The sequence below is a fragment of the Salmo salar genome, chromosome 13 (genome assembly GCF_965601325.2).
Source record: "Salmo salar chromosome 13, fSalSal1, whole genome shotgun sequence".
NCBI lineage: Eukaryota > Metazoa > Chordata > Actinopteri > Salmoniformes > Salmonidae > Salmo > Salmo salar.
Window position 1 is genome coordinate 39,111,381 of NC_138303.1, and position 27,798 is coordinate 39,139,178.

Sequence of the window (27,798 nt, forward strand, 5' to 3'; positions counted from 1 at the left end):
CGCTCAACCAGCTTAATGAGGTAGTCACCTGGAATGCATTTCAATTAACAGGTGTGCCTTATTAAAAGTTAATTTGTGGAATTTCTTTCCTTCTTAATGCGTTTGAGCCAATCAGTTGTGTTGTGACAAGGTAGGGTTGGTATACATAAGATAGCTCTATTTGGTAAAAGACCAAGTCCATATTATGGCAAGAACAGCTCAAATAAGCAAAGAGAAACGAAAGTCCATCATTACTTTAAGACATGAAGGTCAGTCAATCCGCAAAATTGAGGACCACCACAGGAAAGGAGACCCTCTTCTGCAGAGGATAAGTTCATTAGAGTTACCAGCCTCAGAAATCGGCAATTAACTGCACCTCAGATTGCACCTCACAGAGTTCAAGTAACAAACACATCTCAACATCAACTGTTCAGAGGAGACTATGTGAATCAAGCCTTCATGGTCAAATTGCTGCAAAGAAACCACTACTAAAGGACACCAATAATAAGAAGAGACTTGCTTAGGCCAAGAAACACGAGCAATGGACATTAGACAGGTGGAAATCTGTCCTTTGGTCTGATGAATCCAAATTTGAGATTTTTGGTTCCAACCGCCGTGTCTTTGTGAGACGCAGAGTAGGTGAACGGGTTATCTCCTGTGTGGGAACGCCTTCAAGACTGTTGGAAAAGCATTCCTCGTGAAGCTGGTTGAGAGAATGCCAATATTGTGCAAAGCTGTCATCAAGCCAAAGGATGGCTACTTTGAAGAATCTTTTTGATTTGTTTAACACTTTTTTGGTTACTACATGATTCCATATGTGTGATTTCATAGTTTTGATGTCTTCGCTGTTATTCTACAATGTAGAAAATAGTAAAAATAAGAAAAACCCTTGAATGAGTAGGTGTGTCGAAACTTTGACTGGTACTGTGTGTGTGCGTGTGTGCGCGTGTGAGTGTGTGTGAGTGAGTGCGTGTGTGCGTGTGTGCGTGTGAGCGTGTGTGTGTGTGTGTGTGTGTGTGTGTGTGTGTGTGTGTGTGTGTGTGTGTGTGTGTGTGTGTGTGTGTGTGTGTGTGTGTGTGTGTGTGTGTGTGTGTGTGAGTGAGTGCATGCGTGCTAAGGTGTGGAGAATCAGAGCAGGTGGTCAGTCCAGTTCAAGAGGGGACGGGGTTGCCTTATAACAGCCATTGGAGTAGCACTCCAAACCAACCCCCACTGTGTCCGTATCTGTCAGACAACTGTTTGTCTTACAGAGAGAAATGAGGGTAGGACAGGGGCTCAGTGAATAGTGGAGGTTTGAATATTAGTTGCTGCATAAGCATTAATCTCTGAATGTGTTAATTTTCTAGCTATGGGGGGAAACAGAGTAAAAAGGTCAATACAGGTCTTGGTCTTGGTCTGTATTATTCTTAGTATGAAATACATGAGAGTTAAAGATCTCCTGATATTTGGGGACCAAATTATTCACAGTACTAAGATTTTTTTCCTCTCTGGCCCATTCTACTGTGCCGCATAGCAAATGTAACAGGACTTCAGTGTAACAGCCAGTGTAACAGCCAGTGTAACAGCCAGTGTAACAGTCAGTGTAACAGCCAGTGTAACAGCCGGTGTAACAGCCGGTGTAACAGCCAGTGTAACAGCCAGTGTAACAGTCAGTGTAACAGCCAGTGTAACAGTCAGTGCAACAGTCAGTGTAACAGTCAGTGTAACAGCCAGTGTAACAGTCAGTGTAACAGCCAGTGTAACAGCCAGTGTAACAGTCAGTGTAACAGTCAGTGTAACAGCCAGTGTAACAGTCAGTGTAACAGCCAGTGTAACAGTCAGTGTAACAGTCAGTGTAACAGCCAGTGTAACAGTCAGTGTAACAGCCAGTGTAACAGTCAGTGCAACAGTTAAAATGAATCATGATACTGGTTCAAAGGCAGTTGTAATGAAGAGCAAGTTTCAACCTTGCCTTGTGGAGCTGCTATTAATACTTTACCCCACTGTACGGAAAGACACATGTCCAGTAGAGAGAGAGAGAGAGAGAGAGAGAGAGAGAGAGAGAGAGAGAGAGAGAGAGAGAGAGAGAGAGAGAGAGAGAGAGGGGGAGAGAGAGAGAGAGAGAGAGAGAGAGAGAGAGAGAGAGAGAGAGAGAGAGAGAAATCTATATTTATAAGAGATTTCTCTCCAGCTGTTTGGAGTGCTGCAATGATGTACTATAAGTGTTTTGTTGTGCTTCTAATGTGTTGCCTTGACGACCCAGTGGGGATGTCACAGTGGAGGCATGGGGATATCCGCACCCCTTTTTGTGGGAAATCTCTTGTGAGAGGGGATTTCAAGCAAATACATGGAGGAAAATATGAAGAAAAAAAACACTGTTCAGTTGCGTGATCTCAAGACGACATTGGAAAGAACAGAACAGGGCGTTTTCAGTTCCATGTGGATGGGCTGACTCTCAGTCAGAGTATAGATCAAGTGTTAAGCATTTTCAAGCCTCTCTTTCCTGTTCTCTGTTGGTCTGTTCCTGGCATATTGAACATGACCTTCTGGATGAAATGGGAGCACTCCTGGAAAACAACCTTGACCTAAATCCAACTGCATTACCTGCTATTTTCCTGTTGTTTTAGCTTCATATTAGCTGTACAGTACCAACGTTGGATTCCGTTCCTGTTCTGAGAGCTTACGAAGTATGACATGTATTCTGTAAGATAAGAATCACTGTACTGAAATCGAGTTCTAAGCAGAACTTAAAATGCGCTTATACATGTGTAGTAACACTGTAATTACTACAGTAATTAGGCCTACATAGGACTTGCTGTGTGTTTATGGTAATGGGGTTGAACTGTTTTTGTTATTACCCATGTGGAATAAGGAACAGCCACTGTTTTCTAACATGTTAATACAATGTTGTTACTAGTGTTACTACACAGGTTTAAGTGTTACCGGACAGGCTTTTGAAATCCATGTCATACACCTCAGCTTGTTTGAGGGTACATTCTTGTCCCTTGCAGGTTAGTGCGATAATAGATAACATATTGGCTGGTGGAAGGGTCAGCCATGATAGTAACTGACTAGGAGTACACATCTCTTTTATCTATCCCTAAAGTATTTCTTTACCTCTCTCGTCTCTCAGAATTAACCGATTAACCCAACGAGGGTGTGTTCATAAGTGTAAGGGTCTATGGCAAATCGCTCGCAGATCACTGTGCCATTAAAAACGACAGAATCCTGGAATAAGAAACAGTAATTGTTGGACAGTGATATGATCTGGTTGGAGCAGTAAACCCTTGTCAAACACAGAGGGTTTCACTTTCATCCATCTGCAAGCTCATCATGTGGGTCTAAAAAGGGAGTGAGAGAGAAGGAATGGGAGCACGAGCAGGATTAGGGCTGTGAACCGGCACGTTGCCTCTGACAGCTGTGAATCGCCCCACAGACGATCAACATTTTTCTCAACAGCTCCACGACTGGACCCCCTTCCCCCTCGGCAGAGACTATACTATACTGCTTAAAACAAGGGTGCTTTGTGGTTCTATAGCTAACCTTCTTGAGAGCCATATGAAGCCACCCATTGAACCCATGTTGGTTCTAAAGAGCATTAAAACCATTTCTTCTGCTAGTGTAGTTCTAAATAGGAATGCGCCTTGGGGGGACAGTCCTTAGTACTTAGTGCCACCCAGCTAAATGTGGCCCCTCAGTCCCAATCTTACTTAGCTGGGTGAATCAGATAAACCAGCAGTCACTATTCCCAGCCAGGCGAGTGGCTTTATTAAATGTTTAATTTCAGTCAGGTGGCTGCTTCTGACTTGCAGCGTAACCACATTCCAACGGTGTGGGTCTCCTTTGGTGTGACTCAGAAACACAAATAGGAAATGTTACCATAGTTTCCACACCCTGGGAGAGAACCTTATGCTGATCATATAACACAATTCAACTAATAGAAAACATATGCAGCCCACACTTTGTGATACCACTCATGTTAAAAGAGGCTGATATATGGAGATGGTTATTATGATCATCAGGGCCTAGAATCACAGCTTTCTCTACAATCTTGATCTGTATGGTTCCTTCTTGAAATAATGTAAGCAATCGGCATTCCTAGCTGCCACAAATAATCATCAAATGCCTTTGTACCTCAAGAAACAGGTCTTGGTAAATAACCACTATTGCTTCTTAATTCCAAGGCCTATCAGGAATAGATCAGCCCAGAGAGATATAACATAATATTGGATCATGAGGACCTTTGATGTTACTCTGTGTCCATTGTTCAGCCAGTTAATAATAGATCTGGTTATCATCGCCCTGCCTCTCTCTCTCTCTGTTTCTCAGTACGACCCAGGTAGACACGGTTTAGGTCACACAGGCACCCAACCATGTCTTTATCAGACTAAACCCCTCCTTCTGAACGATTGAATGCAAATGATGGCAGCGCGCCATGGTGAGAATAAAACAATCAGAACTCCCAGGTCGGGAACATTTCTCCAGAATCTTCTAGGATGCTGTAACATACAGATGAATCAGTTCTGAGTGTAGCCCACTGAAGTTACACACTAGTTTTCTCTTCTGTCTGTCTTTTTGTGAAGCAAGAGCTCCACCTCTCCTAAAGTTGTCACGAGTCGAGGAACTACCTCCTTTCAATGTTCCCTCAATTAGGAGCAGAACGAGCGTAGTGAGGGACAGCGAGCGGTGAGGACGCCGAGGGAAGAGGCTGACTGAGCATTTAGGAGACATACAGCGAGTTTTAGTTTCAAGGCATGCAGTTTAGAGAAATAGGTAGAACAACCACTCCACAAGCTCTACGGATCTGAAAACATTAGAGCAACTCGGGTGTTGATTAAAACAAAACACATTTTAGTGGATTCATTTAGAAATAGAATGGGTTCCAGAAGATACCGTTCGGAGACGCCGGGAGAAGTGAACTACCCATTCTGCTGTATTGGGGTTTGTCTGATAATTATCCTACAGTTGTGTGCTGCATTCAACTTGGACGTGGAAAACCCCACTGTCTACAGCGGACCTAATGGGAGCTACTTCGGATATTCCGTGGAATTTTACTTGACCAATTCTTCAAGGTACGTTTTTTCTTACTTGGAAGTCATTTTGCAAGTTACTGCAAACATGTTTGGACAAATTAGGCATTTGTTGGTACATTTCATTATAGGCTCCAAGTGGAAAATGTGGGCCAAGGAGTTTAGAGGGTTTATTCTCGGGTTCACGCAAATTGCCTATCAACTAAATATTTTACAATAGCCTACATTACATAAATACAATTAATATATCTGATAATTGGACATTAAATTACATGTTCTCTTTGAATTTGGTTCGAAATCCATCCTCTCTTCACGCGCAATGAAAAAAAGGTTGTCCTTATCTAGTGACTTGACCAGTGAGTGACCACCCTATGTTAGAATTGGGAATGGCCAGTGCCTCTATATAAAGCGCAATTTTTCCTATTATAAAAAGTGTTTTAGTCAGTGTGTTGGCCACATTATTTCCTTTATGTCAGTGGTAGTTAACTACAGCTTCAATTGTAACTAAGAGCCTCAAAACAACAATATTGCTAAGGTGTCCACTTGTTATCATACCTCATTAAGACTTCAGCGCGCACACGCATCAGTTTTAATAGAAAACAGTCAGGGCATCTTCCATTTTAGTTCATCTCAGCCGTTGAGATTTCAAGATCACTCTGTTGCATGGATTTACCTGTGTCAACCCCTTTAAGCATCTGTGAGGTAGCCAGTGTGTTTGTTTTGTCTAAGGTAAAACTGAACAATTTTGGTTTAACAGGATGATTTTCTTCCACTTTTCTCTTTATAACCTAATTTACACAAATTACACCTACAAAATGTGTGTTCTGCAAGCCGGAGAGCCTGAAGCCTTTAGTTGGAATGCTGGTCTCTATAATTTAGGTAACATTGGTAATCTGTGATAATTCTATGGGCACTCTATTAGAATGCTATAGAATATAAACATATAGGATCAAAAGGGAACATCAAGCTGAGATTAAACTCAATAAAGATTACATTTGTGCCATATTTGGGAAAACCTTTTCATATAATAGTCTTTAAACTGTAATCTCATTGTCCTAAAATTGGATTTCATTCTGACCTCTAATCTCTCATTGGCTCTAAATGTCAAACTAAGAGCCAATTTGAAGCAGCTTTACCCCAACTCTGTTCTTTTGATGTGATCACCATCCACCTCTTCCTCCATACCAGACGTATTGGTCTTACTCTGAAATGCTCCTGTGCAATTTAGTGTTATGCCGCTTGGCATTATGGGAATGTGATCTCTGTGTCTGTGTCACAAACATGCTGTGACTATTATCTCAGCGTCCTGGCATGCAGTGGCTCCATCACATCAGTCCTGTCTATACTGCTGCTGAGATCACTCATTAAGAATGGCTTAGAGCTTATTCCAGACTTATTATGGGGTAAACAGACTACTGGAGCAGCACAGTCGATATGTGGTCAGGTAAATGGACTGATAGATAGTCTGAAGACAGACATAGTTGATGATGGAAGATGCCCGGGTGGCCACAATGACATCCAGCAAATGACAACATCTGGTCTTTGTATCAATAACCATAGCAACAACAGCTCTTATATCACTAGGAATGCAGCATGAGGGAAGTAAATGACATGCTGGCAGATTCACAGCTGTGTTGCTGCCATCCTGGGGCTATGTGTGTCAGAATAAGATTGCTTTGACTGAGTCGACCACCACTCATCAGTATGCAGTGTCAGCGACTCAGCCTGGACCTAGCTGTCTGCCCTGTAATTGTAATAATCATTATCCAAAGTGAAGCTAGAAGCTAGCCGGGCCACTGGGGCCAGACGCAATCAGACATCCTGGCTGGCTGTGTTTTTTTACTGTCTCGCCAGCCAGCCAGGGGTTTAGGAGAGGGGCTTTGTGCCGAGTGGGCCGCCAGTGGCTCCAGTTTCTCCTCCCCACTTCACTAGTTCCTTGACTAGAGTTCAGACACAGACAGGGTGGGATTCTCCTCCTCACTCACTCCTTTAAGGGGCTGCTGCCATTGGTCTATATTTTTCTACCAGACAGGGGCTCTAGGTCTAGGAACACTATGATTTAGGACGTGAGGCTGGCAGTCTGTGTCAAGAGTGTATTAAATCCCCTATACCTCCCCCCATGCCCCCTTCCTCTGGTCTGATGTAATTCTGCAGGGTCTTTAATTTACGTCCCCCCCGTCTCGTGAATGAAGTCACAGCAGCAGCTAGAGCAGCAGTCATCTCACTGGTCGATGACTTCATCTGAACTTTTAACAGCGGAGACGTCATGGCCAGGGGGAGGAGAGCTAAGACAATGGGTTGGTGAAGAAGGGGGATACTACATTTAGCATGTATCTACCCACTGTCTTGTACTCTCACTAATGCTACTGTTCAGATGCTTGCCAAACCAGACACAGGATGAGAGCAAAGTTTAAACCTGGTCTCAAAAATCTTCCTTTGACTAAATCATATATTTTATTTCCCACATTTCACACGTCAGTAACATAATCCAGCAGGAAACAGAAACATACGTTTCCAGTTATCACTCGTCTTCTTCTCCGTAAGTTTTATCAGTTGTCAGACTGTCGCCCATGTCGTGGCTAGTACGGGAGTAGCTGGAATCCATGGGTGAGGTCAGTCTCTGCCTGGGATCAGGGAGGATGCCTGTGCCTGATGCAAGATGCACACACAGCACCTCTTTGACCTGTACCTGTAGGATAAACTCTTCTCTGGAAAACATAAAGCACTTGCCAAAGACTCTTCTCATGGCCAGCTGTTTGAAGACTCATTTCTCTCTCGTCTCTCTCTCTCTGTTTTATTTAGGAACCTCAACAGTAGCATAGGCCTACGGAAACACACAAAAGTGAGAAAGGGCGAGACAGAGCGCTCTCACACATTCATCCCCCACCCTACTACACACAGACAGACTTTCTCTGTCACTGATAGCATGGCTCCATGAGTGTATGTGTGTCTGATTCCTGTCATGCCCCCTGGCCTGGTCTAATAGAATTAAGTAAACTAGCGGACAGAGAGGACACTAGCCCTGCACTGAGACCACCGTGGTAGACTGCCTGAGAATAGGGTTCATGAACTGTGTGTCAGTTAGACACCGGCGAGACCTTATTTATGGTCCCCTGTATGTAGAGTCTACAGAGAGAAGTAGCAGCACAGTATGGGGCCTTGTAAGGACAGGTCTTCTCCTCAACCTGACTTGGCTCTATGAATCTCAGCGAGGCCACAGCAGATCCGCCGGGCTGAGAAGGAAACTGCTTAATACCTCTCCATCCATCCAGCAGCAGCAGAAACACATTCCTCCTTCCCTGTTTCTGGAGCCAGACAGGGATTCAGGGTGTGGACTGTTAACATGGCTGAGGTCAGAGGTCAGACTATAGATGACAGGCCTGGCTGTCCGGGATTGTCTCTGTCTGGACCGATCGATGTCTGCTTCTGGACCGTATATTTATGTTATTCATCCCAATAACAGCAGGTAGTCCTGTCTGTCTAGAAAATACGATATATCAAGAGACAATTTTAACTTGGATGAAGTGAGATAATGTGAACCCTAGGAAGAGTAGCATCTGCAAAAAGCTAATGGTGATCCAAAGAAAGAAATAATCTGGGAATCACAAATGTTGTGGGCTGAGCTGAATGGGGTCTGTCTGTCTCTGTCTTTCTTCTGGGTGTAATTATGTACAGATTGCATTGGAAGGCAGTCATAAGGAGATATTTAGTCATGGATGCCTCTGATGATGATGATGATGACACTGTTCCCCATCCCATCCCTACCACGTGTTTGAGATGGGCTTGGTGGTGTTCTCCATTAGATCATGGAAGGTTTAACTGTGTCATACCCAGATCGAAGTCAGGTCATCGTTCATGTTGGTCACTTTCCTGGAGTTTACCCTCTTAAATAAGGTTTCTGCTAAACCAATATTAATACTGGACCGGGGGCTGTGTTAGCTGCTAAAACAGAAATATTTTCTGTGTCTGCACTGTCTCCCTCACCATATGATCAAGCAGATTTCTGGTATTGTTTTCATTGTTGCTATTTTCGTTTGTGAGATTCTGTTTATAAATCACAGTTGGTGTGAGGGGTGGACGTTGTTTAAATTGGGCCTGTGTATTTGGGTTGCCAAGGTATTCTTCACTCAGGTTCTCTGCTCTGCGATTAGCTGCTTTTCATGGCCCTCTGTGTTGGACAATGGGGCTCTTTGTGTGAATGTTTGCTGTTTTCCATCTGAGAAACTTTCCATGTGACTCCCATGTTCTTTATTTATTTATTCACTTTTTAAAAGGCCTATTTGAGTCTTTCTCTGTTCTCGCTTCAGGCCTGTGAGGTTGGTCTGATCATTCTGTATTATAATAATAATAATAATTTGGGGGTGCTTATATTTGTCCTATTACACACAAGTGTGTAATGAAAATGCGCATTTGTGCATATCCCAACTCCCCCAGGGAATGCCTTGCTCAAGGTCACAGTGACATTTTATATATTTTTCACCTTGTCAGCTCTGGTATTCAAACCAGCAACCTTTCGGTTACTGGCCCAACGCTCTACCCTCAAAGCTACCTGCTGACCCAGTGTGTTGTTTTAAAGGTTAATGGGGACATGTTTAGCCTGCTGACCGGGGCCCAGAAACACCCCAGGAATCTTTAACTGCCAGCAGTCCTGGTTTCTTTTGCCCTATTAGGGTCAAAAAGGGACTCCATTCATTGTACAGACTTGTAATGGCACTCTCCTTTTGGGGAAATGGATCTAGCCAGACCAAACATCGGAATCAAAATAGAGTTATTGCCATCATTCCAGTTCAGATTCAAATCTTGAATTACAATTTTAGTATTTATTAGGATCCTCATTACTCTTCCTAGGGTCCACACAGGAATAAAACAATTACATCAAAACAACAGTCTACATCATAAATAAAATGACATTATTACTCTATTACAACTTTAATATAACATTTACAATATTAAAATTATACAATGCTTGTGTGTTTGTAGAGCGTGTGAGCGTGCAAAATGGAATTGACCACGATGCTGCTACTCTCGCGGTCAATGTTTGCGCAAGGGGGTACTTGGGAGACAACAGAGACAATTTGTGTCCAGACAGCTGTGGTGAATGGGAGTGAATGAGAGGTGATCAGAGGGATGGCTGTGTGACTCTCCTTCCGTCAGCCCCACTGTCTTCCCCTTTAGAGGTATAAAGGACTGGACCCCCCCCCTTGGTGGTCACTGTGGAGAGGTGTGAATGGCCTGGTGTTAAAAACATCCCTCATTGTGTTTTTGGGGTCTGTGGGGGTGTGGGGATTTTTTTATTTTTCAGGGCTGGGTTGCAATTTGGCGTCATATAGTCTCTTTAAACTCAGCTCCACGTTTAGGGTGTTTGAAATGACCAACTTGCCACTTGTGAAACCCTTGTGAAATGACAATGCCTGGTGGTTTTGCTGAATGAGCCACAGTGTTTAGAAAGAGCTATGTCTCTAAGATCCTCACTAGCATGCAACACCTACATAATATGAGGATGATTGATTTATTTGACACCTTTATATAACTAGGCAAGTCAGTTAAGATCAAATTCTTATTTTCAAAGATGGCCTAGGAACAGTGGGTTAACTGCCTTGTTCAGGGGCAGAACAACAGATTACCTTTACCTTGTCAGCTCGGGGATTCGATCTTGCAACCTTTCAGTTACTAGTCCAACGCTCTAACCACTAGGCCACCTGCTGCCCCATTAACATTGAGCCCATAATCACAAATCAGCCCATAATCACAAATCAAGTCTAAAGCAATCCAAACCACAGGTGTATTTGTTTTACAATGGAACTGAGGGTATCTGAATCCCTGTTCATCGTTAACTACCCTGTATCAGAGCCATGGAATACATGAAGACGAATGGGAAAATCCACCCATATTTCAAAGATCAGTGTCGCTGTATGTTAGAGTACAGGGGACTGGCAGACTGCACTGACTAAGTCAATCTGGATAAGAGCATCTGCTAAATTACCAAAATATAAATGTAAAATGTATTCACCAGTGCTGCTTTCTCCCTGTCACTAATACTAAACAGCAGTGTAGTGTAGTTAGCTCTCCGCACCTGGGACATCAGGCTGCTGAATAGCCACCACTAGTCAGCGACCGACTCCACCCTGGCCCCCTGCTACTCCCCTGGACATTCCCCACCCTCAATGATCACTTACCTTACCTGCTGCTCCCCCTATTGACATTTTTGCCCCCCCCTCCAACGGCATTCATCACTGGTGCAGTTGTTAATATGTATATTATTACATTTAAAAAAAACATTTGTATTGTTTTTATTTCATTTGGTCCCCACACGGCCTCAGTGGTCCTGCTTCTCCCCCTATGGTCATCCCCCACCCCTAAACAGTCTTTACTCTGCCTCCACCCCAACGGACATGTATTTATTCATCTCTGCTACTGTTGTTATTATGTATATAGTGCTATTTCTATTGTTGTTTTTATTACCATTAGGTTGGAGCTCGAAGCCTAAGATTTTCGCTGTACCCTGCAATCACACCTGCAACCCTGTACATGTGATTATTAAACACTGAATCTGAATCTGCTGTTGACTTGCAGGTCTTCTGCTGTACTGAACTAACGTCCTTTGGGAGAAAATGTTTTTGCAGTGACATTAAGATCCGGTTCTGGAGAGGGGGGAATGTTTATCAGATCAACATTGGTGGGTGGGTAGTTTTTGTTGTAACTGCTGCTCTTCAAGTACAGTACTCAAAATGGGAGTGTGAGACAAACAAGGTTTTAACCTGATTGCTGGGCAGTTTGTTTTTGGAAATTTGGGGTAAATTTATAGAAAGGAAACCATAATGAGATTGGAACTCTTCAATACCCCTCAAAATAAGAATTTTCAGAGCAGGTTCCTACTTCATTTACAGTAATTTGGTTCCTACTGTAGCAGCTGACTGTATGGCTATATTAGTACCATTTGGGATGCAGCCTATGAATGAGTGTTCTGTACAGTGTTCTCTCTTTCAGCATTAGCCATCCCAGCAGACACTGCTACTCTCATCATCTCCCTCTGTGTCTGGCCCAGAGGAGTAAGAAGGTCCTGGACAGCAGTACTGAGCGGGGGGGTGTGTGTGTGTGTGTGTGTGTGTGTGTGTGTGTGTGTGTGTGGAACTGAAGGATGACCAGACAGAATAGCAGTTGGGAGACAGTCCGTCTCCTGGTCTGGCCTTGGCTTGGACCGAACCGAAGATCGTGTGTCAGACTGAAGGCCGTGTGTCACGGCTCTACATGGTCCAAAAGAAGTCCTTATTATAGTACAGCACATTTAACTGGTATTCCCCTCCACAGTGACACAGTGAGTCATAAATACTTCCAGTAATTCGGTCTAGTGATAATGTGACAATGTCATATTTGGTGTTCTTGTGATGATCCCATTTGACAGTTTGTTGGCATTTCTGACTGAAGACCCTCCTCTTGTACAGTAATGCATTATCTTAAATGTATTTGCGTCAGTTCGCCAAGGCTGTGCGGCAGCCGGTTCCTCAAAGCGGAAGAGGAAAACAGTTGCTGCTGTAACGGTTTACTCGTTGTATTTGGGCACTGGCCAGATCTCAATATCTGCTGCTGGAGAGAGAGAGAGAGAGAGAGAGAGAGGAAGGGAGAGAGAGGGAGGAAGGTCAAGAGCTCCACAGATTCAGTTTGAGTCACTGTACTTGAGTTAGTTCGGTTTCCCCTTGTTGTGAGGAGATGATTTTGAAGAGTTAGTTGAGTGACTGCATTTGTGATTTTGTTCATGTAGTCCCATCCCAAGTTGAGGTTTGGACCAACGCTTTTGAAGGCTGTTCTACTTATTATTTGTAACTGTTTGTTGGTTGAGGCCCTCCCCTGTTGTGGAGGGCCTCAACCAACCCACTATCACAGATTATTGTGAAATGGACACAAAACACTTATTGGAAAATTGGCATAGTAACTGCACACAAAAAAGTTGTGTCCAGTACACAATTTTGTATACAGTGCATTTCAATTACAGATAGAGAGTGGGTTGCTTAGATAGTTTACCCAAATTACAAAATGACATATTGGTTTCCTTACCCTGTAAGCAGTCTATGGACAAGATATGACAGCAATCCATGCTTTGTTTTAGTTTCCCTGGCACTGTTACTATGCCAAATTCCCAATAAGTATTTTGTGTCTATTTCACAATCCGTGGTTGAGGTCCTCTGCTCCACAGGAGGAGGGAGGTTGTTCGGGGAGGATGTGTGGGCACATAACAATCCAAACATTGTGTGTTCGAATCACATCATGGACAACTTTAGCATTTTAGCTAATTACCAACTTTGTAACTAGTTACTACTTTTTAACTATGTAACTATCATGTTACATAACCTTGTTGCCTCAACAGTGCATCTTGAGCTAACTCTTCTGTTGGCAGTTTTCTTTTTTCCTTCTTTACTTTTTTTTAACCTTTATTTAACTAGGCAAGTCAGTTAACCTCTATGGGCTACTCAACAGCCAGTGTAATCCCGTGGCACGTTATTCAAATTCCTCAAAAATGCAAAAACTTCAATTTTTCAAACATATGACTATTTTACACCATTTTAAAGATAAGACTCTCGTTAATCTAACCACACTGTCCGATTTCAAAAAGGCTTTACAACGAAAGCAAAACATTAGATTATGTCAGCAGAGTACCCAGCCAGAAATAATCAGACACCCATTTTTCAAGCTAGCATATAATGTCACATAAACCCAAACCACAGCTAAATGTAGCACTAACCTTTGATGATCTTCATCAGATGACAACCCTAGGACATTATGTTATACAATACATGCATGTTTTGTTCAATCAAGTTCATATTTATATCAAAAACCTGCTTTTTACATTAGCATGTGACTAGCATGTGACTAGCATTCCCACTGAACACTGCCGGTGAATTTACTAAATTACTCACGATAAACGTTCACAAAAAGCATAACAATTATTTTAAGAATTATAGATACAGAACTCCTCTATGCACTCGATATGTCCGATTTTAAAATAGCTTTTCGGTGAAAGCACATTTTGCAATATTCTCAGTAGATAGCCCGGCATCACAGGGCTAGCTATTTAGACACCCAGCAAGTTTAGCACTCATCAAAGTCAGATTTACTATAAGAAAAATGTTATTACCTTTGCTGTCTTCGTCAGAATGCACTCCCAGGACTTCTACTTCAATAACCAATGTTGGTTTGGTTCAAAATATTCCATAGTTATATCCAAACAGCGGCGTTTTGTTTGTGCGTTCAAGACACTATCTGAAAGGGTAAATATGGGTGACGAGCATGGCACAATTCGTGACAAAACATTTCTAAATATTCCATTACCGTACTTCGAAGCATGTCAACCGCTGTTTAAAATCTATTTTTCTGCCATTTTTCTCGTAAAAAGGTGATAATATTCCGACCGGGAAAGCGTGTATACGTACAAAGAGAGAGAAAATAAAAACATCTCGTGCCCTCGTGCACGAGCCTGAGTCTCAGAGTACTCTGATCGGCCACTATCCAAACGCGATAATGTGTTTCAGCCTGGGGCTGCCTCGATATCATTCAGCTTTTTCCCGGGCTCTGAGAGCCTATGGGAGCCGTAGGAAGTGTCACGTTACAGCAAAGATCCTCAGTCTTCAATAAAAAGAGCCAAGATGAACAACAACTTGTCAGACAGGCCACTTCCTGTTCAGAATCTTCTCAGGTTTTTGCCTGCCATATGAGTTCTGTTATACTCACAGAGACCATTCAAACAGTTTTAGAAACTTTAGGGTGTTTTCTATCCAAAGCCAATAATTATATGCATATTCTAGTTACTGGGCAGGAGTAGTAACCAGATTAAATTGGGTACGTTTTTTATCCGGCCGTGTCAATACTGCCCCCTAGCCCTAACAGGTTAAGAACAAATTCTTATTTACAATGACGGCCTACACCGGCCAAACCTGGACGATGCTGGGCCAATTGTGCGCCGCCCTATGGGACTCCCAATCACGGGTGGTTGTGTTACAGCCTGGAATCTAACCAGGGTGTCTGTAGTGACGCCTCAAGCACTGAGATGCAGTGCCTTAGACCGCTGCGCTACTCGGGAGCCCAGGGCAGTTTTCTTGACTGTATTCCAGGTGATTCCTGCCTTCTTAATTTAATGCTCCAGTCCTCCTGCCCTTTTTCCAATCTTTATATCATATGTAGGCCTACCAGTCCCCTGGGTGTCTGTCTGTGCCATACCATTCGCATTGCATCCAGGGTTAACGACTGCAGATGGTGACTGCAGCCATCCGGCCCGCCACTGGCATGCCAACAAAATGTGAATGTGTTTTTCCCGGCTGGCTTAAAGCAATTATAATAGTGTTCAAGTGACATAAGCTTTGCAGCTGGGAGGAACACCATTAACTGTGGAATGGGTAAAAAGCTGTGTTTGGGTGGCAAGGGGGCGAGAGGAATTTGGCTTCTGACTGCCTCTCTCTAACCTCATCAGAAACTCCATTGGGTTTAAGCCTGGGAAGATCAGTAGTAGATCAACGGTTTCCATCATTTATATATTACCCCTTAATTTGTCAACCCTGTATAAATAGTGGCAGCAACCAGTGGAATTATTGCCTCGCTTATGTATTGTTTAACATTTCTGCTGATTGCAGTAGCAATCATTTATACTGAGGAGTCTGTTTATGGCCTCAACACTAGCAGCCTAAACCAATGAATTTAAAGCTGGAACCATCAGACTGAGGTAGGTTGGGGTCGTTAGTGTGTTTCTGATGGCGTAGGTGGGTCTCGCTTTGGGAGATGCAGAGAAGCCACAAATGTTTCCACCTACGCTCCTTCCGAACAATATTCCCAGCAGTAGATTGCTCAAGGTCTCCTTATTAAACCGTTGGCTATGCTGTAGTTTTTTTTATTGCAACATGAAAACATGCTGCGAACATTTTTTTTTTTCTGAAAATATGTCAAAATTGTTCAATGAAAAGTACCCTTCCTATGATGGCACTACTGTGGGTTTCTTGGCTTGGCTGAGATGCACTGTCTGACCCTAAACCAAACCTCTACCATCATGTTTCTATAGCACTGGGGCTGTCACCTCCACACTGGCTATGACAACATCAGAGTGGTGGTGAATCTGCTGGCCATTCTAGAACCCAGGGGCAGACTGGGACAAGAATTCAGCCCTGGCATTTTATCCACACCAGCCCACATCACTATGGAGCCTGTCTTCTTAAGCCATATATGTTATAAAAGCCAAGCTAATGACAGGCTATATTGCAAATTAGTGCCTGTCATGTGTTCCCCTGCATCAACACCTACCCTAAGTGTTAATTACTATTACAGAGCTCCAGACTTAACAGTTTCCTCTGGTGTCAGTGGTGCCACTGACTTTTACAGTTGGTGGCACCAGGACCCAAATCACGAGTAATCATCTTATAAAGTCATTCATAGTGCTTTATTAAGAACTATAATAAAATCAAATTTTATTGGTCACATACACATATTTAGCAGATGTTATTGTGAATGTAGCAAAATGCTTGTGTTCTTAGCTCCAACATGGCCGCTTGGTCATTGGTCATCCATATATTTATATGTATACACTACCGTTCTAAAGTTAAGGGTCACTTAGAAATGTCCTTGTTTTTTACAGAAAAACATATTTTTTCTCCATTAAAATAACATCAAATTTATCAGAAATACAGTGTAGATATTGTTAATGTTGTAAATGACTATTGTAGCTGGAAATGGCAGATTTTTTTATGGAATATCTACAAAGGCGTACAGAGGCCCATTATCAGCAACCATCACTCCTGTGTTCCAATGGTACGTTGTGTTAGCTAATCCAAGTTTATCATTTTAAAAGGCTAATTGATCATTAGAAACCCCTTTTGCAATTCTGTTAGCACAGCTGAAAACTGTTGTTCTGATTAAGGAAGCAATAAAACTGGCCTTCTTTAGACTAGTTGAGTATCTGGAGCATCAGCATTTGTGGGTTCGATTACAGGCTCAAAATGGCCAGAAACAAAGACCTTTCTTCTGAAACTAGTCAGTCTATTCTTGTTCTGAGAAATGAAGGCTATTCCATGTGAGAAATTGCCAAGAAACTGAAGTTCTCGTACAACGCTGTGTACTACTCCCTTCACAGAACAGTGCAAACTGTCTCTAACCAGAATAGAAAGAGGAGTGGGAGGCTGTTGACGTTGAGACTGGTGTTTTGCGGGTACTATTTAATGAAGCTGCCAGTTGAGGACTTGTGAGGCATCTGTTTCTCAAACTAGACACTCTAATGTACTTGTCCTCTTGCTCAGTTGTGCATCGGGGCAGTGCGATGGCGATTGCATCGTCTGTGGATCTATTGGGGCGGTAAGCAAATTGAAGTGGGTCTAGGGTGTTATGTAAGGTAGAGGTGATATCCTAAACTAGCCTCTCAAAGCACTTCATGATGACAGAAGTGAGTACTACGAGGCAATAGTCATTTAGTTCAGTTACCTTTGCTTTCTTGGGTACGGGAACAATAGTGGAAATCTTGAAGCAAGTGGGGACAGCAGACTGGGATAGGGAGAGATTGAATATGTACGTAAACACTCCAGACAGCTGGTCTGCGCATGCTCTGAGATTCCGGCTAGGAATGCCGTCTGGGCCGGCAGCCTTGCGAGGGTTAACATGCTTAAATGTCTTACTCACTTCAGCCACGGAAAAGGAGAGCCCACAGTCCTTAGGGGTGGGCCACGTCAGTGGCCCTGTGTTATCCTCAAAGCGGGTGAAGAAGGTGTTTAGCTTGGCCGGAAGCAAGACGTCGGTGTCCGCGACATGGCTGGTTTTCCCTTTGTAGTCCGTGATTGTCCTGTTGCATACATCTCGTGTCTGAGCCGTAGAATTGCGACTCCACTTTGTCTCTGTACTGACATTTTGCCTGTTTGATTGCCTTACGGAGGGAATAACTACACTGTTTGTATTCAGCTATTTCGCCTGTCACCTTGCCATGGTTAAATGCGGTGGTTCGCGCTTTCAGTTTTGCCGTGAATTCTGCCATCTATCCACGGTTTCTGGTTTGGGTAGGTTTTAATAGTCACAGTAGGAACAACATCCCCTATGCTCTTCCTGATGAACTCAGTCACCGTATCCGTGTATTCGTCGATGTTGTTCTCAGAGGCTACCCGGAACATATCCCAGTCCGTGTGATCAAAACAGTCTTGAAACATGCATTTCTATTGATCAGACCAGCGCAGAATAAAACTTAGCATGGGTACTTCCTGTTTGAATTTCTGCCTATAGGAAGGGAGGAGCAAAATGGAATCGTGATCAGATTTGCCGACATAAGGGCGGAGGAGGGTGTAAACGTTTCGAAAAGTTGTTTCATCTAACACATCCATGCAGGAATGCAGGATTCAAGCTGTTTTGTTAAACCCAATCCAGTTATTGTCGTGAATTCTGGGTTGACAATTAGACCATAGTTGCTATGTTTTACTCCAGGATTTCCAGATGTATGCAATTCATTTCTATTGAAAAAATAAATACATCTTTATGTGCACTAACTAATATCATAGGCTAATTAATTTGGGGTTCAACACCTGAGGAAGTGGAAACTCAAAACACATTAACTAGATCGCTTACTCTAAATATAATATCCACTGCTAGACATGTATTCATCCAACAGTAAATGTAATGTCCCCAATTATTTTTTTGCAGTTGTAGGCTATGACCCATGAGGCCCATAGGCCTGTGCCCTCGCAATGGCTGTTGCACATCTATATCTCAAAGCCATATCAAATATGGTGGTTGTAAAATAGTTGCTGTTGAGAAATAAAAAAATTACAGGAATCATGAGGATAATGTTTGACCAAATCATGGTTTTTGCCGCCCAATAAATAGGAAGTTTTGAGTGAGGTGACTATGTAGAATGTGCGTTTTCCACATTTAAAGGCACCCTTTTCGTTTTTTAAGATCCATGATCTTGGCTGTCTAACTGATGACAGTCGAAGCAGGTCTCTTTGCTGATGTTTGTCTTTGAATGTGAGCTTGCATGACCTCAGCTCAGCCTACAGAAAACAGGGCTGGTCCATCTTGGTAGGGGGACTGGATGTTGCCCACTGATCAGTCCAAAGGCTCATTATAGATTAGTATAACAGAAAAATATTGCCAAAATCTTAGAATCTTAACGGGCACATGGGCCATGTCAGCCATGTCACCTTTTTTCATTGTTTTATTTTTATATGTAAAAATATATATATTTTCTGTCAATTTCGAGCAGCCCATCTGGCAGTTGCCAGAAGGCCAATCTGCTCCTGCTTGGCATATTAAACCTCTACATATAATGTAGAACTCTTACTTCTTTTCTGAATCTCTGAGATCACTCATTCAAATTCTGATGTTGATATTGTAAAGACGTCCCCCTGAGTTCCTAAAACAGTCAACTACATTCTCTGTAGATTTGAAAGTGCCTGGTGTATGCACGAAGCATCCGAAATGACTGCCCCTTTCCACTACACCTCCCCTTTGCTCTGTCTTAATCCTCAGAGGGCCAGACGGTCTCCTCCCTCCATATACACATAAAGCCGTTTCTAAATCCAGCAATCAGCCAACTACACTTAGGTCTTTATGAAAATGCTAATGCTAGCGAGACTGATCCCCTGCCAGATAAAGGCCCATTAAATGATAATTGTTCCTTATTTACAATACTTTCAGATCACTATCAAGGTGTGAGTGGGTGTGTGGGTGGTGAGGTAGTGAAAACACACCCCTGTTTCCAATTTGCTGATGAAAGCCTTTTCCCCTCGTTTTGTTGTTTCCTGAGTTTTTTTCCCTTTGAAATGATATCCTCACCGAATACTGTTGGCCTGTTTTCAGATCAGATTCTCAATAGATGTAGTAAGCCTACCATCTTTGGCTTGTTTTTTTCCCTGCTTACTGTCTTTGTTTGAATTTACACTGGACAAGGATTTGTAAAAAAATGAATATTTGACTGTACTCATCCTGATTTTTACATCTTCAAATTATGCAATATTGAATTACATTTGTTGAAAGTGTCTTACTCAAAAGTCCAGCCAAAACGTATGTGTTTATCTTTGTAGGAGTTGAAGAAAGCGAAAGGTGACTTTTTCTCTGTGGATCTGAATGTTTGCGTTGGCGTCATCTCTTCCTGTCATAATAAGCACTGAAATATGAATGGCCAAATTAGATCCCCACAGCATTGTGGTCTATTAATTAACACGTGATGAACCAAAGAATATGCTATGGAGTTCATATGTACACATTTTTGCCAAACTTCTTTGTGTGTTTATAAATGTGAAGAGGGAATCAATCCGTGACGGCGAAGGTTCTCTCGGATTTCCATTATTCTACAGGTGGAGCACCGTTAGCTGCTCTTCAGGGAGCTTCCCTCACACACACACGCCCGGAAACCGGTAAACTCCCTCTCTCTCTCTCTCTCTCTCTGAGCCAGATGCCATGTTTTTAGTTCCCTCTTCAAAAATAAAAAAAACTATGGATTTCTGCCCTTCGTTTTGGTTGGGTTGCTCTGTATCTCTTTTGAGATAATGCGACCAGTCAGACCACCACTGGTTATAGTGTGACATTAAATCCATGTCCTCAGATTCAGGACCTTGCCCTGTGTTTGGCCTCAGTATGTTTTCAACACCATAAGGTTTAGCTGACACCTACTCCTTCCAGGTTCTCAGTATAGTCTACTACAAACCTTGATTCTATGCAGAAAGTATTAAAGTCATGGCCAATGTCTAAATCCTAACTAAGATGACACTGTGGCAAGGATGACCAAAGATGTTTGACTAAAGCTGGTTTCAGAGTCCAGGGTGGCTCCTCTGGACTCTGTCTGGACCCTTCTGGTTAGTTGTCCCCTGAGGGAAGATGTTAAACATAGCGGTACCGTAAACTACCTCACATCATTGGGTGACTGACCTGGAGCAGGAAAGGGTGTGCTCTTCCTGTGTTTTAGGAAGACCCCTCAGGCTCTACTCCACTCATTGCCCTCTTCTCTTCCCTCTGTCTTTTGCCCACTTCACTGTCCAGCACCATGCCAGTGGTGATAGGATAATTGGAGCCGCAATGAGGTAATGGCTACACTGTGCTGGTTCAGCCAGACTGTCTACTGGAAAAAATGCCTGTCAATTTAGCCATGGCTCTTAGTCCTGGTTCAGTGGTTCGTCTCAAAGTTCTCATTCACAAGCATTTCGCTACACCCGCAATAACATCAGCTAAATATGTGTATGTGACCAATAAAATGTTATTTGATTCCGTGGCTGTCTTTGTTTCTCCGTCATTGAATATTCTGTCCTTGTGATCTTTAGCCTGGTTGGCTGGTCCTCAGACTCACCTGTAAGACCACACATGTTGCTTGGGTTCATGCTATCCGGGATCCTTGGGACGTCCATACCCCCCATTGAAGTTGACATTTGAAATGGTGAAGGTAAGGGTTAGGTAAGGGTTATGGTTAGGCAGGGATTATGGTTAGGGTTTAAGGTAGTGACTTTCCAAGGATCTCGAATAGCACTTATCATGTTGCTGGTGGATCTGGTGAAGGGGTTCTTGGTTCTGTCTTTATGTTTACCACAGGGTTACAGCAGCTAGATGTCTGTCCCAGACCTGTCTTTACGTTTACCACAGGGTTACAGCAGCTAGATGTCTGTCCCAGACCTGTCTTTACGTTTACCACAGGGTTACAGCAGCTAGATGTCTGTCCCAGACCTGTCTTTACGTTTACCACAGGGTTACAGCAGCTAGATGTCTGTCCCAGACCTGTCTTTACGTTTACCACAGGGTTACAGCAGCTAGATGTCTGTCCCAGATCTGTCTTTACGTTTACCACAGGGTTACAGCAGCTAGATGTCTGTCCCAGACCTGTCTTTACGTTTACCACAGGGTTACAGCAGCTAGATGTCTGTCCCAGACCTGTCTTTACGTTTACCACAGGGTTACAGCAGCTAGATGTCTGTCCCAGACCTGTCTTTACGTTTACCACAGGGTTACAGCAGCTAGATGTCTGTCCCAGACCTGTCTTTACGTTTACCACAGGGTTACAGCAGCTAGATGTCTGTCCCAGACCTGTCTTTACGTTTACCACAGGGTTACAGCAGCTAGATGTCTGTCCCAGACCTGTCTTTACGTTTACCACAGGTTTACAGCAGCTAGATGTCTGTCCCAGACCTGTCTTTATGTTTACCACAGGGTTACAGCAGCTAGATGTCTGTCCCAGACCTGTCTTTACGTTTACCACAGGTTTACAGCAGCTAGATGTCTGTCCCAGACCTGTCTTTACGTTTAGCTTACTGCAGGGTTAGATGGGTTAGCTAGATGTCTGTCTAGAGGAACAGGGCCATACAGCTGTGGAAACAACAGTGTGACTCCACTTAGGCTGTTTGCTTTCTTGTTTTCACATCCAATTTGCCCCACGGGGATCTCTCCGTTGTGTGTGTTTGATGGAGAGAGCGGGAGAGAATGTCACATGCGCACATGTTTCAGCAACAATTACACATGGTTACAATATTATGTAACAGTACTGTGGTGGAACCTGTTAAAATGTTTTTGAAGTAGGGGTATAGCTTTGTGAGCAGTAAAACGTGTGTACCGGCTCTGCAACATGCTAAAACTGTTGACTGGGAGGTGTGGAAGGCATTTTTAAATTCATACCAGACCAAGAGTAGATCTAAACCAATTACATAAAAAGACTACAGGTAGCATTAGCAAACCAATCCCGCTGATCTAGGTTGCCATACCTCAGCTGTTATGTTGCTGAGGGAGGTAGCAGGTCAGGTAGAGGTGACATAGTGACATTTGAATGACCGAATGTATCTTCTCTCTCCTAACAGTGTCAGTGTGTTGATCGGTGCTCCCAAGGCCAATACCAGCCAGCGCAACATCACAGAGGGCGGGTCCGTGTACTACTGCCCATGGAGTCTCGGCCAATCAGAGTGCCACAACATTGAGTTTGACAATCAAGGTAAACCCGGTCATTGGCAGACTACGATCAGTGTGACTTCACTACTTTAGGTCCTGAACATACCTCCTCACTGTCTGAACTTGCTTTAAATTAGATTTTAAGATGATAAATTACACGGACTTACTTAATCACAAATGTACTTGACGCGTGAAGACATGGTGTTTCAGCAGATTTGATGATTCCATAGCATAATGACAACTGTCCTTCAGTTCCTGTAACACATACCACGTATCTCCTCATGTAGTCCTGACTGGTGACTCGAGAGTTTGAGACTCTTGCGACTGTTGTGAACTGGAGATTTTAGAGGATGGTTACACACAGTAAAGCCGGTCAAGCCGCTCAAATCCCTTCTTAAAGCCACTGGTCCATGTCCACCATGCTTTGGTGGCCGGCAGGTGATCATCTGTCACTGTTCTACTCCACTGATACTCCTTTGTTTGACACGTTGGTTCGTGGAAACTAGATGATCCCTTTGAGCATGTCATTAGTGTCTTTCTTTTTGGGACGAAAAGAATAACGGAGTGTTTAAGACAAGGGTATCTTCCCTTTAGGCTAGATACAATATGTGGTGTTCTGTTTCAACCCCAGGTGCTGTAGGGAAATAAACGGCAAATAAACAGTTGAAACAAAAGAAATGTCACTAAATACAACGACAATACAGTGCATTCGGGAAGTATTCAGACCCCTTCCCTTTTTCCACATTTTGTTACGTTACAACCTTATTCTAAAATGTATTAAATAAAAAATGTTCCTCATCAATCTATACACAATATCCCATTATGACAGTGACATTTAAAAAAAAATGTTTGCAAATGTATCCAAAATTAAAAACAGAAATACCTTATTTACATAAGTATCCAGACCCTTTGCTATGAGACTCAAAATTGAGCTCAGGTACATCCTGTTTCCATTGATCATCCTTGGAGACTTAAATCTCCCTCACTAACTTTAAGCACTAACTTTCAGCTATCTGAGCAGCTTACCGATCGCTGCAGCTGTATACAGCCCATCTGTAAATAGCCCATCCAACTACCTACCTCATCCCCATATGGTTTTTATTAACTTTTTTTGCTCTTTTGCACACCAGTATTTCTACTTGTACGTCATCATCTGCACATCTATCACTTCAGTGTTAATCTGCTAAATTGTAATTACTTCGCTACTATTGGCCTATTTATTGCCATACCTCCTTACTCCATTTGCACACACTGTATATAGATTGTAAATGAGAACTTGTTCTCAACTGGCCTACCTGGTTAAATAAAGGTTAAATAAAAAAATACAAATCCTTGATGTTTCTACAACTTAATTTGGAGTACAGAAAGATCCTTGATGAAAACCTGCTCAAGAGTGCTCAGGATCTCAGACTGGGGCAAAGGTTCACCTTCCAACAGGACAACAACCCAAAGCTCACAGCCAAGACAATGAAGGAGTGGCTTCAGGACAAGTTTCTGAATGTCTTTGAGTGGTCCAGCCAGAGGCCGGACTCAAACCCGATCAAACATCTCTGGAGAGCCCTGAAAATGGCTGTGCAGTGACACTCCCCATCCAATCCAGACAGGGGTTGAGAGGATCTGCAGAGAAAAATGGGAGTAACTCCCCCAATACAGGTGTGCCAAGCTTGTAGCATCATACCCAAGAAGACTTGAGGCTGTAATCGCTGCCAAAGGTCTTTCAACAAAGTACTGAGTAAACGGTCTGAATATTTACGAAAATGTGATATTTCAGTTTTCATTTCGTTTGGAAACAGTCAAGGGGTCTGAATACTTTCGAATGCACTGTAGATACAATGATATATACTGGGTGTACAAAACATTATTGAGTCGGTGAATGCACCAATTTGCAAGTCGCTCTGGATAAGAGTGTCTGCTAAATGACTTAAATGTAAATGTAAAAATGAGTCGCAACCCCCCCCCCCCCCCCCCGACCTCAGAACAGCCTGCACCCCCCCCCCCCCCAGAGATTGTTTTTTAAAGAAGGCTGGATGTCTTTTGGTTGGTAGACCATTCTTGATACACATGGGAAACAGTTGAGTGTGAAAAACCCAGCAGCGTTGCAGTTCTTGTTACACTCAAACCGGTGCGCCTGGCACCTCCTACCATACCCCATTCAAAGGCATTTAAATATTTTGTCATGCCCATTCAACCTCTGAATGGCACACATGCACAATCCATTTCTCAATTGTCTCAAGGCCTACAATTCCTTCTTTAACCTGTCTCCTCCCCTTCATCTACACTGTTTTTGTAGTGGATTTAACAAGTGACATCAATAAGGGATCATAGCATTCACCTGGTCAGTCTATGTCATGGAAAGAGCAGTTCCTAATGTTTTGTACACTCGGTGCATTTGGTCTAGCGGATATTGCCAACAAGCTTCATTTGAACCTGAATGTAAAAAGGTAGAATGACAGTAAGAGTCCCTGGTTGATGGGTCAACGATCATGCGCTATTCAGAGAAGTGGAGCAATGTTCCAGTGACTGGACAGTTGAAGGAGCCTTTTGTCTTTAGAGGAATGAGTAACGAGTAAGTTAAAGAGTGACAGAGCTATCAGAGAGAAATCTTCTGTGTATTGCGTAAATTAGATCATCCTTTCTCTGACACACACACACACACACACACACACACACACACACACACACACACACACACACACACACACACACACACACACACACACACACACACACACACACACACACACACACACACACACACATCACTGTCCTATGTCCATGGATAGTGGTGTGTGGGTGTGTGTGCGCTCCCCAGTCAGTGCAGCGGGGGACTGTTGGCTTGTTTCCTGGGAAATCAAAGAGAAGAGTGCTGAGAGCCAAGACTGATTTACTGGCCATAAGGCACATTAGAGGAGAAATATTCCACTGCAGCAGATTTCTGTTTTCACAAGCCCCGTTTAACAGTTGATTTGAAGGAATCCAAATGCAGGTCGCCTCTTTCTTCTGGTGTTTTCCTTCCCTTTTCTCTAGCAACAGATTATAAAATGTGTTGCACATCCTTGGATGCTGGCGCAGGGCCATGATCGTCACAGTGATGTAATGTGCAGCAGGCAGGCGAGAAGCAGGGCGTTGGGGTGAAGGATAGTCCCTTGGGGTTTTAGACAGTGTGTACTTCATTTTACTTAATGGGCTTTGAAAGCACCCATTTGATTTGTGTGGAAGAGCCAATTTAGCCATCTGGACTGGCATACAAGAACATAGCACCTCTGTCTGTATGTCATAGAAGATATGTTTTCCTTTAGTTTCTTATGACATGGCTAGAGCTCAGCTGACTGTGGTATATATTATACTGCTAATATATTATTATTGACGCTTTTTATGAGAGGTGTGTCTATTTGTGTGACATTTTTCAGGTTCTTCCCTAAGTGTGGGTGAGGTCTTCCTTGAGCCTGACCGAGGGCACAGGCCCATTTAATTAGAGCCTCCTAATTGGGTCACAAAGTGGTCATGGGAGAGCCTCCTCCACCCCTCCTCGCCTACCTCTCCACTTCCCCTTCCCCTTCCACTAAGATAAGGAAAAACTGCCCAGGGATCTGAGGGAGAGAAAGAGGGAGGAAACCAGAGCCCTGTCTCTCCATCTCTCAATCTGACCCTCTTCCTCCGGCCAGTAACTCCCCGAGGGCCAGCTGATGTGATGAGTGGATTTTGCCATTTTTCTTTGACCCCATCCGCCCTGCACTCTAACCCAAGATACAGGCTCTAAACTCCTCTAATGGGTCTCCTCTCGCACAGTTCAAAGGGGGGAGTGTCTGTGGACACACTCCAGACCTCACCCCATCCCATCCACCCCTCTGCTGTCCTGTCCCAGGAGAGAGAGGGGTGGAGAGGCACTAGTCACTGCAGCACTTCTACCCAAGTCTACCCAAGTTCACTGAAATAACATTACATGACATGTTATTGCGACATGTGTCTGCTAGCTTTTTCTTCAGATCTTGTTTGTATCAACCCATGTTAGGCTTTGGGCATTTTTGCATGACTCAGGCTGACTTGTCTTGTCTAGCCTCTTAACCAACTGATCTTTTCATCTCTCCATCTGTCACACTGTATGAACGCCAATGTACCGTCTCTGACATGGACAATAAGAGCAGTGACAGACTCTGAGCTCACGTCACAGCCGCTCAGTGTAGTTAGAGAACACTCCAAAACCCTGCATGTTTTTTTTTGTGCCATTTTTGCCTTATAGCTGACAGTCTTGTACTTTGAACGTAGCGATGACGTCACTTACATAACTGTAGAGATGTCATGTTGAATATTATTTTCTGTTTTACCATGACCAAGTGCTTAAGAAGAGTCCGACTACTATATTGTTCTGAAATGTGAATAAAATGTCTTTCCCTGCTCATACTCATGGTTGCCGGGGTAGTGTGTCCCAAACACACATGCCTGTTTGGCTTGCATGTCTCCTCAGTGTCACCCCCTTCACTTTATGAAAACAGAGGCCCCTGAGTTATGAAAACAGGAGGAAAGTATGCTTCAGGGAGAGGGACTGTGACGTGTGTAGTGCAAATGATTGCAGTGCAGTTGAAGAAACAAGTCTCTTAGATCTTTTAATGTGTTAGGCATGTTATTTGTTGTATCGCTAAAGTGTGTCTTTCCACACGTGAAGGAGTGGCACACATGTATCCCGGTAGGGAACAGGGGTGCTGTGTGCCCATGAGTAATGCTGGAGAGAAAGCCTGGTGATACAGTAAATCTACTGTGCTGTTATTAAAGGGCCCTAATCCCCACTTCTTTCTTAGCTGGGCAGGGGGAGATCAAACTCCCTGAGAGAGGGATAAAGAGAGGAGGGAGGGAGGGAGTGAGAAAGAGGGAGACTGAGAAAGAAAGCGAAATAGAGGGAGAGAGTAGACAGGAGACTATTAGAGAAAGAGGAGAGTGTGCC

General features: G+C 43.3%; 1 protein-coding gene across 1 annotated transcript in view; it reads left to right on the forward strand.

Moving 5' to 3' along the window:
* The first annotated feature begins 4,439 nt into the window (after window positions 1-4,439).
* itga5 (integrin, alpha 5 (fibronectin receptor, alpha polypeptide)) overlaps window positions 4,440-27,798 on the forward strand; it is a 51,439-nt gene continuing 28,080 nt past the window's right edge. Inside the window, exons 1-2 of the mRNA XM_014136149.3 lie at window positions 4,440-5,030; window positions 22,772-22,902. Coding sequence (XP_013991624.1) covers window positions 4,834-5,030; window positions 22,772-22,902 — 328 coding nt within the window. The 5' untranslated portion in view covers window positions 4,440-4,833. The remainder of the gene's footprint in view (window positions 5,031-22,771; window positions 22,903-27,798) is intronic.